Source organism: Cavia porcellus, unplaced genomic scaffold, assembly GCF_034190915.1.
Source record: "Cavia porcellus strain 051 isolate PalLab524CR breed Dunkin Hartley unplaced genomic scaffold, mCavPor4.1 scaffold_24, whole genome shotgun sequence".
NCBI lineage: Eukaryota > Metazoa > Chordata > Mammalia > Rodentia > Caviidae > Cavia > Cavia porcellus.
The window spans coordinates 32454505-32470311 of record NW_026947507.1 but is presented as its reverse complement, the minus strand read 5'-3'; the positions used below and the strand labels follow the sequence as shown (position 1 = coordinate 32470311).

Sequence of the window (15807 nt, the reverse complement as noted above, 5' to 3'; positions counted from 1 at the left end):
AACATGGACTGTCTGTCCTTCATTAATGATAATTTCATATGTCAATTTTTTTGTTCTTGACAAAGTGCTAATGCTGTTTTTGACTGAAACTCATATATTCTGTCATATAAGAGCCAACATAAAATCCACCAATCCTAATAAAATAGGAAAATCTAAGGCAATAAACCTGCTTCTAATAAAGAAACAATGTGAACATTCTGAATTTGATGATCTAGTATTAAATATAAATGTGCCAGTTTCATATTTCTGTTGTATCTGATTATCACAGGCTACTGAAACAAAGCAACACAAAATTAACAGCCTATACTTTGAGGATCAGAAGTGGGTTGGCAAGGCAATGTTGTTTCTAGATGCTCTAGAGGAGAGTCTATCTGATTGCCTTTTCTAATTTCTAGGGGCCATCTGTATTCCTTGGCTCATGGCCCCTTTCTCAGTCTTCAGAGCTGGCATCAAGAGTTTCCAATCTCTCAATAACCTCTTCTCTACATTAAATCCCCTCTGTCTTCAACCCTCCTACCTCTGTGTTCCAGGAAACCTGTGATTGTACTGTACTCACTAAGACAAGCCAGGGGAATCTTCCCATGTCAGGATCTTGAATTGAATCCATTTGCAAAGTCCATTTTGCTGTGAGAGATTCACAAAATAACATAAAAATCTTCTCTAATCTAAATATTAGGACATAGACATCTGTAGTGGGAAACAGTATTCATTTTACCACAATAAGTAAATAATGTGACTTCTCAAAGAAAAACAATACAATGGAATGGATACTTGGTTGTTTTTCAGAAAATAATTTGCTGTATCAGACAGAGCCATGTAGTCACAAGATGTTGATGCTGGAGGGGACTGTAGAGGCTGTCTTATCCAATACTCATTTCATAGACAAGGATTCTGGGGCTTCTGAAAAATTGAGACACATTTTCCCAGAACTAAAAATTTGAGAGATGTTCATGCAGAAGTCACTCAGCTAATCCCAGGCAGAGATTCAGGACTTGTGGGGATTTTAAGTAAGCTTCGTTGAGCTTCCTCAGAACTTCATTTAAATGTTGTTTTTAAAATTTTCACTTCTTTAAAATTTGGAATTCCTTAACTCTATAAAATATTTCCAAGTCTACTTCTGATACATAGTAAACAAATGTTTTATCACAGTCATAGACCTGAGATGTCAATACTATAAGTAAAAGAAGTAGCTTTCCATTGTGTTTTGCAAGCTAAGTACATTACCAAGAAAATCATACTTGATAGAATTCTTATGAGTCTTATTACTTGTCTCGTACCTTTGTTAGCTAGAGAGAAAATGGATGGTAGAAGTACCAGAAATTCTCCAGTCTCATTCTTGACCTTCTGTTTTCTGCTCTTTCCCCTTTAACCTATATTATTATCTAACATGGCTTCTGGCTCTCTATGACTACTTGATATCTGACTGGTTGAAATCCACACTGAGATATTCTCTCTGTGAAAGGTAGCCACATTCTCAAGAGTTAATTTTAAAAAATCTAGAAATATTTCAGTGATTTTTAACTGTTTAAATGGAACTAATGTCTATCTAATTGGGTGTATCATAACATAAGCGAAGCTTCTGCCCATGTGAAACTCCCTGGGACACAGAGTGAATGAGAGAGTGTGGGTCGGGGCAAAGCTGGACTGAGCAGAAGGAGAAGTGGGATATGATGTGGTCTTATCAGACATCTCTGTGATCTTTGCATACAGAGGTGGCTCTTCAGGAATTGTCTTGAAGTGAGGTGACAGAGTTAGACAAGCACTGACTCATCCTGGATACAGGTCATCTATCCCACCAGGTAGTGGCTTGGGTCGGACAGCGTTCTTCATCTCAGAGCAGTTCTCAGAGTGAGGTGACAGGTGAGGGTGCATGTGTCCTGCAGTTCTGAAGGGGCACCTGGGCTGCCCGTCACAGTGTCCACCCAGCGATTTTGATCATCTCTCCTTCCTGTTACAAAGCCGGCTTTGCAAAGGAGAGAGCACGCTGTCTGGTTGAATGATGTTGCCAGCATTTTTATCCTCAGTCATTTAAATTGTTTCCTGCTTTTTGTCATAAACAGGTAAATTTTTTAGCTCCTTTTCAGGAATATATGTGTAAGTATTTCTAGGGTATAGTCCTGGGAACAGAGCTGAAGGGTAGTGAGGTAGACCAGTTCAACTTTCAAAATAATGCTGATTTGTTCTTCAGAACGTGTTTTTTGAGGAAGAGCAAAGCAGTTGTCATTGGACCCCAAGAAATTTTAATGGTGATGGTCCTGTGTTCTTTCACATTGTGAGGGGTATTAAATGATTTTTTAAAACTAGTAGTAGCATTTTACATGAACCTGCATTATTGTATAGATGGCAGTTATTACACTGGAAAAATGATTTCTAAGAATGATAAAGTTATCCATAGTTCTTCGAAGTCCCTTAGGGATTTTCTAGAGTGCATGCAAGCATTCCAGTAGTTTGTTTCTGAAGTACAACAATCAGTTTTCCATATCCAATTTCTGTGTCATGGATTCAATCAGCCTCAGATGGAAAGTACTTGAAAAAAATTGAGTTTGTGCTGAATGTGTGCTGACTTCCTTGTCATTATTCTCTACACAATACAGTATAAAAACTATTTATATGATGTTTTCATTATGTATTATAAATAATCTAGATGTGAATTAAAGTGTATCAGTGGCCCTGTGCAGATGATATGCAACTACTGTGCAATTTTATATAAGGGACTTGAGCATCCATGGTTTTGATATGCAAAAGAGGTCCTAGAATTAAGCCTCCTCAGATGCTCTTGGTGACTTTATTTTATAAATTGCTGAACAATACCTATAACCTATACCTATAAGAGGTATGTAAAATGCTGATCCCCTTTTACTTCTTAGTTGCCCCAAAGTCTGTGGGACTCTTTTGGGGTTGTCAGTTATCAATTACTATGATGTCTGCAACTTCCTTTAAGAAAGATTAAGATTTAATTTAGATTGTCAGCTGTCACCTTATCAGCCCAGGGCGTGATCCATATCACTACAATATTAGCTTCTACCAGTCCTTTGTTGCTGCTGTTCTTTGTAAAGGAGAGTTTTCCTTTCTTCCTTCTGCTAGAGATTTTTAATCTTCCTAGGGGCAGTTTTATCTCTTAAAAAAATGTGAGAACTGCACATCCTAATTCAGATTCCTTTCCAATGCTGTTTTAAATTCATTTTCTCTGTCTCTCTGTCTCTAACTCTGTCAGTCTCTGTCTGTCTGTCTGTCTGTCTGTCTTTCTCTTTCTTTCACCCTCCTCTGTCCTATTGATTGGTTTCTACTAATGTACAAGTGTCATGCTAGGTATTTTTTAATATTAAGACTGTTATTTTTCTTTTCGATGCTATAATTTTCTTCCATATACTTGGCCAGTTTGAGAGATCCTTTGATTGCCCAACGCTACTTGAAAACCATTTTATTTATCTAAAAAAGAAGTAAAAGAAGCTTTCATCTAGAGAAGTGACCTCGCTGTTTGAGTGTTGTCCTGGCAGCTTGGGGAACAGTGTGGTGGCAACAGTAGATAAGGTTTAGCTAGAAGGTTGAGAGTTGTGGGAAGAGGCAGCAGATTCGTAAGGCACAGGGGACAGGAAAGCTTTACTGATGACTATTTACTACTTGATGCTCAGGACTGAGTGTCAGTATCATATTAACGTGTTACCGACATAAACCTTTACTGGAGGTATTGCAGTAACTTTAATGTCTCACAACACTTGGACAGTATCTTCAGGTCCTACTTTATTTGTTCTTGTTTCAAAATTTTAAAGTATATATTGTTAAACATTGAACAAACTCTCTAATATTACACCTTGTGATTTGTTAAGTAGAAATGTTAAGTCAGATGTTGTATACTTTTTAAGTCCTTTTTAAAAAATATTGGCCCAATGCCATCCAGATAACTCAGCCCCTTTGTACACCTACAAATATATAAGACTACTGGCTTGTACGTACGTTATATGTGGGGTCTGTCACTACTCGTACGGTCAAAGATGTCCCACTGACCTGACGCTCTGTCAAGTGCTTCACATTTGCTTATGTTTGCTTCCTCTCCACCATCCCGTAGTATCATTTCTAGTAGTCAGGATTCTTGGCTATAAAAGAAAGAAAGAAAAAGAAAGAATAAACCAGAAGATGAGGCTGATGGAAAGTCATCGGGTTACCAAATTCACAAATTGGGTAGAGCAGGTGTTTTGAGAATCATAATAGGAAAATTGACTTGAACTAAGAGAGGCAGACATCAGAGGAAAACGCCAGGCTCCTTGTGTGGAACCTTTGCGGGTTGGACCTTGTATTTGCCACCACAGCTGCCACAGAGGTACTTTGCTATTGACTCTGAGTCTTTATGTCACTCTGGAGCATCCAGTGGCCGTGTTTAGCTCACATGTTCACACCTCTGCTGTCAGCTCAGAGGGACCTGGCACATATCAAGAACATGTTTTCCCTTGTTTTTCAGTGAAATTTAGAGAACTTAAGGAGCTTATGAAAGTCAGTGGCAAGTCAGTAATGGATCCAAGGTGTGAGAATGGGTCTGTTTGGCTCATAACCATTGCACTTTTCTGTGACCATGTATGTTATTAACCTTGTACAAGCCAAAGTTATGTTCTTGGCCATATTGATATGGAGGGGGATGCATTAAATGTATTGTGGAAATCAATGTGGAGATTCTACAAAATACTAGGATTGGAGGTCCCATTCAACCCGGCTATTCCCCTTCTGAGTATTTTCTCAGAGAATTGAAAACATCATACCCATATATATATATATATATATATATATATATATATATGCTATAAACTTGGATATATCTCCATGTTTGTAACAGCACAATTAATAGCTAGATCTTGGAAACAACACAGAGGCCTATCAAAGGATGTGATATTTTTATATAATGGAGTACTACCCAGCTATAAATAATGATAAACTCGAGACTTTTATAAGTAAATGGATGCAACTGGAGACCATGCTTGTAAGTGAAATAAATCAGACTCACATGTGTAAACATCTTATTGTCTCCTGAGTAAATAAGATCCAAAAGGTACAATAGATACTGTAAAAGGCAAAGGAAGTGCTCAAAAGGAAAGAACAACTGGGATGGGGAAAGGAGAAAAACAGGAAAGGGGGAAAATATATACACATACACACATGCACTCAAGATAGCTAAGATAATTGTGCTACTAATTAATTCTGTCAGTTCATTGAAAGAAACAGTGGTTATATTGTTGGATCAATTTTGCATGCCTATCTGGAAATGTGAGCAACCATTTTAAAGATAACAATATACAAGTTAATAATCATTGTTAATTTCCTTTAAAAAATGAGTAAATATATTAGCTTAGTTTGGTGGTTTTAAGATTCCACGTTGCTATCTGATGTGCTTTCATGGGAATCCTACAGGTGTTTAGGATTCAGTTGGGGATGGGAGGGAGGGTAACAGCCACGTAATCAGCAGATAGGAGGAAATGTGTTTAAAGTAGCCCTGCATTTTGTCAATTCTGAATTATGGCTCAGTTCAATGTTTATATACCTGTGCCTAGGTGGCCTTCAGGAGTTTACTTGAGGGCAAATTGGTCCCAAACTGAACTCCTGTCTGGACCTTCTCTTCCTGGAAGTGAACTTCTAAAGACCCAGAACACAGCTTTAGTATTAATGTTGAAATATTAATTTTCCTCAGCTTTCTTTATATAGCTCTTTATTTTTTAATTACAATTTTTAAGAGATCTTTACCGACTGAAGAGTTCACATAACATCTAAGCAACATAGACTGGTTGGCTTACTGTCCTTTTGAAAGTGAAAGTCAAAGAAAGGGAATATAGAAAACGTTCACGAATAACATGTAGCTCCTTGGTGGCCAATAACAGCTGTACTGCTAGAAGGTTACAGCCACTCCCTCTGGTTGTGTGGCTGATAGACTTCCTTACAGAGAACAGGTGAGAATCCTCTTAGAGTACTGAATGCTTCCACCCCATAGTGAGGGCATAGTTGTGTTACATTTAGTTGAGGGAACTTTTGATTACTTGTTAATTAGTGATTACTTGATTAATGTCTTATCTCAGTGTAATCTCAGTGGAAACAGGATTCTGTCTTGTTTTGCATAGTATTCTATTTCTACTGCCCGACTTTAGTAAATGAGGGAACTCAAAATGTTGAATAGAATTATTAAACAGATGCTTTGTCATTTACACTACAGAGCTTACAGTTACTTTCACATAGCATCAAATGGTAATTTTTTGATGAAATTAAATATAGCCTGAAGTTATGGACTAATAGAAACTAATAAGTAACTGACCAAAACTATTAAGCAAACTAATTAAGAGGGATGAAGAATGAAATGTTGGTGATCTTAGAAGGACCTTTTGATAATTAAGATTGAGACATCAAATAGCGGCTCTCACTTTAGGGGAAACATGCAGGTAGAGTCATGTACTTTGGTTGGCATTGTTTCTTACTTAGAAAGTAATGGGAAGCCTTATAAGAACAAGGAGCTCTTATTATTTTCTTTCCTCAGGATGCTGTGCACTTAGTGAGAGTTGGTTGAATTGGCAGTTGATGGTGTAAAGAGAAAGTTACAAATGAGTTTGTTAGATTCGCTTCTAAAGCAGAATATTTCCTCAGCATTTACAACCCCATATAAAATTACTGGCTTACTCACCTTAAAGAACAGCTTATGTAGCTTTGAAATACCATTTCTGTATTTGCATTTTGTATTTTATTTTAGGGTAGAATCAAGAGTACCTTCTTGTAGAACCAAATGGAGAATTTATAGTGCTACTGTTTTTGCAGGGCAAGTTGCTTTCCCTCCCCCTGAAGAAGGTTTGTAACTCCAAACACAGTTTTTTGTGTTTCTTTGCCATGTGATAGTTTGAAGACCTGAGCATTTTGGCAGCTGTTTCTTTTGTGTAGAGGTGCATGTATGAACACACACACAGTCCTCCAGTACTCCTCAGTCACAAATCTAATGTATGCCATGATGTAAAGTACTGTTGTATGACTTGTTTGGTTCATGATGGAAAAGTGATGTGAGTATTTCTTTTATCCAGGCTTGGAACTATTCACGCTTATGGTGTGTTCCTCCCCTTTAAACCTGTTATTTAATTTTAAATGTAAGATAGTTTTATTTAAAGGTTTTCCCCACCCTGTTGCTTCGTGTTTGTGGAACAGATGGAACTAAAAGCATGTGATACTACAAGACAAGAAAGAGGGCTGCTAGAGTTAGGCAATACATCTTCATGTGTTGGACAGGTCGGAGGGTATTTGACTTCCAGCTGCCAAATACGATAACTGGCGACTGTGTATTAAAGATAATTTGGTTTGCATTCTAGATGATACGTTGTGAACAAAGAAGTAGCAGCCACACTACTAGACAAACCTCCTTACTTTTCTGGTTGAGATGGCTAAAGGCATGTATAGATGATATCTGCTCATTCAGCTAGATTTGCCGTGTAAGGAGTAAGATCACACAAGCATCCAGGCACAGTAGGCCAAGTGTCTGTACTGAGAAAAATAGTGCAAGGCCCATTTAGGGAAGGAGGATGCATCCATTAGAGTGGTACAATGGTGTCATGTGGCAATAGAGCTTCAGTGCAGACTCTAATGCAGATGTCTGATACAGGGGAGCCTACATCAGCCCTCACATGACTGGTCCATCTGAGGGTCAGGGTCTTGGTCTGGGACCATGACGGTGAACCTGTAGCTCCCATGGCACAGTTGGCATTGAGAGCTCTCTCATTAGCATGAGCCCCAAGTTGCCACGCTTTTTTTCAAAACTAAATATTCAGTATTCAGGTTTAATTATGGTTCTGGCCCTTTACTATAAATAAGTAGGTTTTGGAATGTAGTTTGGGCAATTAGTACATAAAAGTTTTGCCATTACTGTTCTAGGTATAGAGTGCAGGAGGAAAATGAGTTGCTGCCATTTGGTGGGGTTCACAGTGGGCCTTAGACTAGAGACTTAGCAGCTGGGTTAACTTGGAAGAAGGCAGGGAAATGTAAAATTCAGAGTAAGTTTTTATGTTTTCTTTTTTAAGTATTTTTGTGTGCATGTATTTTCACCAGTAGTGGTCAATGCTATTGAATATAAGAATAGCTAGTTTTGCAATCTCATTGCTGTATAGAGAAGAGTTAATACAGAGAATGGAGGCATACATACCTTCCTCCTGCTACCACAAGGACAAGAAGCTGGGACATGATTTTCTGGGCCCTAAAACTAGCCCATAAGATAGATATAGAGTTGATATTTCAAGTCTCCTTTCTGTAGTTATTATATCAATGGCCAGATCCATTTCATTTCTGGAGCTACATCCCACCTTCGCAAGAATTGAATTTTCCATTTTAGGCAACCATGTAAAGCCTTGATGAAGTCTGGAAAGATGTGCATTCCTGGAATGTTTAGCTTTCAAAAAGTAATCCATGTGCCTAGGTGAGGAGTCTGTATAGGAAACTAGTCATTGCTGAGTCCTCTTTCAGCTCCAAGTCCAGATGGGCAGCCTAGAAAAGAATTGGTCCTTACCACCTTTATGACAGCAACAGCAGCCTCCTGGATGTTTTGGGCCATGTGACAGTTGTGACTATAAAATCTCAGTGAGCACCTGTCCCCCGCCTCCCAGATCAGCATACTATTGCTGTACTCTATTTCAATACAAGCACATGTGGTCTTCTAAGCCAAGTGAAAGCCATCAGAGCCTTATAAATTAGATAAATGCTGCAACCGCCATCCTGCTCTTGGAAAAAATAAAAATCAAAACACAAAACAAAATCCTTAAGGTGACACTTCATGCGTGTCTTTCCTTTACAACACTTCTAGACCTGGACAGTTGGTCTTTATGTTTTATTTCTACTTGCCACCTCTCCAGAGTCCATAACTGAATTATTAGGGTTTTTGTTGTTTGGATTTACTAATGATTTCATGACTTTTTTAAGAAAAGGAGGCAAGAGCAGGCCGTGGGCTGCAGGGAGAAGAAACAAGAAGCCAACCCCTATCTGTGAGCCAGTGGCAGCCATGCATGCCACTGGGAGGAGAAACAATAAGCCGGTCCCTTCCTGTGAGCCAGTGGTAGCCATGTGGAACCACCATGATGGAAAACAAGAAGGCAATCCCTTCCAGTGAACTGGCCAGCACACAGGCTGGGTGACAAGAAGAGCTGAGATTCCACTCCCACCCCCTGTAGGCAACTGGCTGATCCAGAGAAACATAGGCTGGAATGATAGCTGCTGAAGTAGAAAAAAACAACTTAATGCTTATAGTGATTAGTATTTGATTGACTTTGCAGGCCTCAGACGGGTAGTCTGAGCATCTGTGTGGAGGATAACAATGTACAGTATAGCAACCATGGGAGATTTCCTTCTGAAGGTGATAGCCATTGTTAATTCCCTGTTGTCTTAAAGTGCTGTATCACTTTCATGGCTTTGTTTTGATTGGTTTTATTCTGTTCTGTTTTGTTTGATTTTATGATGTTTGATGGTATGGACAGCTATTTTGAAGATAACAAGAGGCATTATGGTAGCCATTATTGATTTCCTATTGTCTTGTTTTTGAAATCCTGTATCACTGTCACTGCTTTGTTTTGATTGGCTTTATTCGGCTTTATTCTTTATTTTGTTTGGTTTTATTCTTTTTAAAGTAAAAAAGAAAGAAAGAAGAATAAGGCCATGCATCTTGGCTCTAATTTGAAGAAAGAAAGACACCTTTTTTGTTCTCTTGTCTTATTTGGAGTCTGCAAGCATTTCTAGTGATACTCAGAAAGTATTTGCCATTAGACTTATGGCAACAGAATTTTCTTTTCACTTCATCCTTGGCTGAATATGGGCTTGACTACTCAAATTTAAGGAGCAGATTGTGTATATATCACCCGCACCTGGATCCTATAGGCACACAATCAAGATATTTTATGTTGAATTCACCTCTCCAGAATTCTTCTCCACAAAAGTATGAGGAAAGTTTTTCTATGGACAATTAAATAGGACCCTTTTTAGAAGTATTTTAGGCCTTGTATAACAAAATAGTGTCCTCACTGAGCAAAAGCACCAGAAGGTTGAAACACCAACTTCCATCCTAAAAGTTAATTAGTTTGCCTTGTTAAATTTCTTCTCCAATTTTGATTTAATATGGAAGTCACCTTTGTTTACTGCTGAAGCTTTTATGGAAAGTTATTTTGTGTTTCTAAACAGCTGCTGCTCTCCAGGAGGCCTGAATTTATTTATAAGAAACAGATTCCCTGCACAAGCTGGAAAATGTCTAGAAATGGTCAAGATCTTAGAGCAAGTTGGGGCAGGACAGGGCCATACAATATTTCTTTGAAGATGATTCTTTGATATTTCATCTAGTTGTGAACTCCATTTGTACCTAAAACCAAGACCAGGGACAATAGGAAAGAAATATAGAAGGAGAAAAAGTAGGCTTGTTAGAAAACAATTTAGAAAACCATAATGTTTACATGTTGTTTAAGATATATTTTAGATGTCTTAGTTGCTTTTCTTTTTGCTGAGACAAAATATTCAACACTCAGAATTAAAGGAGGAAAGGTTTATTTAGCGCACAGTTTGTAGTGGCTTAATTTCAGAATTGGCTGTCTCTAAGGTATGTATGGCAGAGGGGTGTCACACAGGAGAAGAAGTTCATGGTGGGCAAAAGTAGGGAAGCAGGAGCAGCACTAAGTGACCCCAACATCCTTATTTATGTCCCTTATATTCTGTCCAGGGACGGCCTTGCCATTATCCACTCCCACAACTATGCCAGACCAACTGGTGGACCAGTTTAGTACCACAGTGATCTAGTGTCACACACTTAATCCCAACATCATGCACTCTAGATCCAGCCACCACTAAAAAGCCCACCTGTGACCACATGAGACATTGGGAGGACATCTAGACACAAGCCGTAACAGTAGCATATTTATAACACAATTATTTATCTTAGCAAAAGATTGCAACATAAATGCCCAATAATGATGAAATGTAATACATCCATATCCACATTCATAAATGCAAGAGTGAGAGAGTCACCAGGCATGGTGGTGCATGCCTGTGATCCCAGCACTTGGGAGGGAGACAGAGGCAGGAGGATTGCTGCACATTTGAAGCCATCCTGGGCTGTAAAGTGAGTTCAAAGCCAGCCTGAACTGCATAGGAAAACTCTGTCTCAAAAAGACAAACAAGAAGAATGAGGTAGATTTAGATGTGTGGTGATGCAGAATTATCTTGATGACAAGGGGCAAGGGGACAACACAGCAAGAACACACATCTTCCTTTTAGTATCCATAAAATGAAAAGATTTAATATGACCAGCATATTAAATCAAAATTTCAGGAAAAAGTGAAGCAAAAATATTAAGTACATGCTTTATGCCCAGTATGTAAGCTTCCATCAGTTCCCCTAAGAAGAAAATGGACAGACTTATGTGTTATATGTGGATGGACTTAGGAAGGCTGTGTATAAAACTGGCACTAGTTCCTGTTTCTGGGCAGAGGAGCTGAGCAGCCAGCATGTGGAGAGAATATTTACATTTCATTGCGTGTTCTTGGGTTAGTGAAAAAAATTGCATTATTTGCTGGGTTCTTTCCTCAGGACAAATCTGCAAAATATTGTTTGCAAGAAAGTTTAATGACTGAAATCTGACAGAGCAGAGATTTATTTTATATCTAAGAAGCTTGTTTATTCCTTGAGTAGTCACTGACCTCCTGTTCTCCACCAGGTACTGGTGCAAGCTTTGGGATGCAGATGGTTTTAGACAGCAGCGAGTGTCCTGAAGTGCAGGGAAGATGAGATTAAAGAGGAGCATGATGGAAGATGGGAGGCATTTTAAAGGAAAAGGCCAGAAAAAGTCCCTTTGAAAAGCTCACACTGCACCTGACAATTGAATGATAGGAAGTGACTTGGAGGGTCAGGGTGGGAGCAGTTGAGGTCCAGCAAGAGAACAGCAAGGGAGAGGAGCCCATTCAGGAAAGCTTCAACAACAATGAAAGCTTGTGATCCATGCTCGGCCTGAGTGGAAACTACGGTGTAACTCACCAGCCTGGAATGAAAAGCCACGCCTGCTTGGGGGAGACAGCAGAAGTGGGACTTAGTGGGATTAGGTTTGGGTCAGGAGGCCAGAGTCCCAAGGGCCCTGAGTGCTAGGAGTCCTGCCAGCCTATCAATTAACTACTGAGGCCCCACTCAGGGATCTTGTAGGCATCATCTGCAGTTGATCTTTAGACTGCCAGGGGCATTGCAGTGATGCTCTTCACTCCCTCCTTATAGAGATCTGTGTTTTCAAACAATATAGAGAAGGGGCAGGGTAAGGCTTTTTTCTTTCTGACTTGCAGAAAGGCTCATTACAGATTTAAAAAGGAAAAGGCAGCATACACAACCGTGCTGCATCATGTAGGATGGGGTGAAAATTAAGAGTGCCGAGTGCCTACTCAGTCAAACTGTGTGGAACGGACTCATCATCTGCAGAGGGGACCTTGTTGTCACCACAGTCCACCACACACCATCATCAAGTTGAGATGCAAAATAAGATATCACGTTATTTCTGTGAAGTTCTGGGGCTGAACAAATGAAAGAGGTTATTAGGAGTGATAGGCCAGAGGTTATGTCAATTTGGCAGTCATTAAGTAAGCAATTGTACGTTTCTGCCAAGCCTCCACAGAAATGAATTTATATATCACATTCCACTTCCTCATATGAGTACATGCGGCTTTTATTCCTTTTTGCTTGTTCATTTTGGTGAAGAAAAGACAATTAAGTTCATTAGTATACATGCTCTGATTCTTCCTTGTGACTGGCAAGTATGCAAAGGATGTGTTTCTGTGAAACCCATGCTCTGTCTCTGTGTAGGACCGTACTGAGGTGTGTGCTCATGTGTTTTACACAGTACTTTGGAAATTTTTATCTTGGATTTTCTGCCAGTTCCTTTATGGTTTTACTGCAGGCTTATTTGGTTAAACAGATATTTTTTTGCCTATATAATCATCATATGCTTTGGTTAGGATATTCTAAACTATCTGCTTTTATTATACATCACTTTTTAGGTCTTTGAAATGCGCTCTATAAAGTAGCAAGTCATGACAGAATCTGATGGGTTTTGGGTTTTGTTTAATTTTAAATAACACACATTTAGTAGCTTCAGATACTTGAGAAGAGAGAAAGTGAGCCTCAAAAGATAGAAGAGAGCCCCCACAATCTTCCAAAATCTCTTATGTATTATTAGTTTAGACAGAATTCTACCAAAATTAGTGTCTTTGTCTTGTCTGTAGCACAGTTGAAGCCTCACTTCCATTGCTTTAGAGGAGAGATGGAAACTGAGGTCTAAAGGGGGGCGGAAGGAACAACCCCCCCACCCCCAGGACAAGCACCACCTTCCACCAGGCTCAATTGTTGGGGATGCACACAACCAGAATGCCTTCAGTGATGTGGGGAAATTCCTTCCATACAAAATGTGTAATCCTGAGTCATCAGGTGAAAGTTTAGATGAGAGGAATGCTGTGGGGTAAGGCAATACCCTCATCCCAGAATGTTATTTGTAAACTTTTTGTTATTTATATTAACACAAAACTCTTCTTTAACTAAAAGGATTATGTGGCTGATCCTCTCCCTCTGGGATGCCAGACAAGTCAAGCATTGCAATCTTACTGTGTTCAAAAACTTCTGCATGGCAGGAACTGAAAGTGTCTTGCTTCCTAACAAGGCCCAAGTTGTAATTCTTAACTCGGAAAGTTGCATGTTGCTGTACACACTGACAGAGCATTTATAGCTTTTGGAAAAGCTGCTTGCTCCTTATTGATCTCAGTTGGCTTTATTGATTTCCCTCGGAGCTGTATTTAAAGTTACCATGTGCTAACCCCCAATTATTTTTTCTTAACTTTTCAGTATGTTAAGAAAGTAGCTAACATCTTTCTTCTCCATTTGCTGTAAAAGCTAGCAATTCCTGTTTAAAAATCTGGCTGTAGTAGTTTAAGGTCATAAGAAACATTTAAATCTTCAGAATAGCAGTGCAATTTGAATTGCTGTTAAACAGTGTGTAGCCATAAATAGGAAAGAAAAGAAAATTATTGATCACCCAGATGGCTTTGTGGTATCATCCTTTCACTAGCGTGTAATTAATAGAGCCTTTTGACACCCATCGGTGATGTTTTTTCCCCCTCCTTTGGAAATGTAACTCTGTCTCTGTCTCACATGGTGCCGTGCAGATTACTTGAGACTTTTATTTGTGGTATCAGTATTTTATTGTTGACATTAATGAGCTTACTGCACAATATCACAAGAGAAATGGTGCTGCTATTTGGAATGTTAATGAATTGCTCGCCTGGCCATTTGCCATTTGTTCCAGTGTGTGTGTGTGTGTGTGTGTGTGTGTGTGTGTGTGTGTGTATGTGTGTGTGTGGAAGAGAGACGAGTAGCAGGGGTGGGATTGGATTTTTTTTTTTCCTCTTTGCAGCCAGTGACGTGAGCTGTGCTTGGAACAATCAGACTCGCTGCGAACTGGGTAGTTGAGGATGCTGGGGGAGGCAGCCTGGTGCTTCTGAAGCTAAGACAGATCACGGCACTCAGGAGCTGCTCAGGCACAAGCCGGCAGACTTCCTCCAGCGTTAGAGCCTTGTAACGCGTGGAAAGTGCCTTTTTATTTCTCCAAACCCCTTCCCTAGTGGACCCTCAACATGATTGGCGTGAATAGTGTTCAGAGTGCCAGCAAGGTACGGGTGAGGACTTCAGGTTCTGTGAAATACTCCCGGGAGGATTCTATCCGGCGGCAGTCCCACCGGTCAAAGTCCATGAAAATTTCCAACTCCTCGGAGTTTTCTGCTAAGGAAACCAAGGTAAAGAGATGCCACATTAAACATGATTGACTGTTGTATGGTGGGATCACAGAATTTGATAGTCTGCCGGTGTCTGTCTACTGTGCTGTGACAGGCTGAGAAAGTAGCAGGGAGTGTAAAATGGCTCTTGAGAACAGGTGAGCTCCGGAGAGAGGGATGGGACCTGAACTCCAGATGCAAAGGTTACTGTGGTGCAGGTCAGCTTTGCTCAGTGCCAGTTTGTGGGAGAGAGGGCTTGAAGCAGTGTTCTAACTGAAACGATTGTGGGAAACTGGTGGTTGGCACCTTGGTCTTGTTTTTAGCCTCAGAAATTGCTCTGACAAATGAGTTTTCAGTACGGCGTATTTTTAGAACATCAAGAATATAGAGATCATCTTGTGTATGATTTTTATCTTTCAGAGAATTTCTTGCCATCCCTTCCCCAGGCTCCCTTTCCCCCAGTGTGTGAAACTGAGGTACAGTAGTGACCTGGTCCTATTACGGTACATTCTTGTCAGCTCTAACCTGAGGCACGTGTAATTAGGAGAAATGTCTTCTTTCATGTTCTACACACATATATGTACTGATGTCATGTTATAATTAAATCACTTGTGTTCTTGTGGTTCCTTTGAGATAATAAAATCTTTGCTCATATGGAATGTGAAGGGAATGATTACGTAGTGAAGTGGGCATTTACTACATGCAACATATTCTTGAGATTCTTCCCACCACCATCTGTGTGAGCAGGGTACTCAGAAACACTCCCACTCCACAGGTTTAAAAATGGAATAACGGAATCATAGGACCACAGAACTCTAGGGCTGGAGATGTGGCTGATTATAACAGTCTCAGAAGCTGAAAACTGGGCAGAACAAGCTTCAGGAGGTGGATCTCAGGTCCTTTCCACCTTCTCAGAGGGTTTGTCCAAACCCACAGTGACACCTGGTTTTTGCCCCCTGCCACACACATACACACACACACACACACACACACACACACACACACTTCCCACCTCAGCTCCTATCCTGCTGCC

At 39.8% G+C, this 15807-nt stretch overlaps 1 protein-coding gene across 8 annotated transcripts in view; it reads left to right on the top strand.

Moving 5' to 3' along the window:
- Psd3 (pleckstrin and Sec7 domain containing 3) overlaps nt 1–15807 on the top strand; it is a 505243-nt gene that overhangs the window by 351745 nt on the left and 137691 nt on the right. Inside the window, exon 1 of one of the 8 annotated variants that reach the window (XM_003479337.5) lies at nt 14438–14795. The exons of the other annotated variants lie outside the window; for them this stretch is intronic. Coding sequence (XP_003479385.1) covers nt 14637–14795 — 159 coding nt within the window. The 5' untranslated portion in view covers nt 14438–14636. Of the gene's footprint in view, nt 1–14437; nt 14796–15807 lie in introns of those variants that run through there. 8 annotated transcript variants of the gene reach the window in all.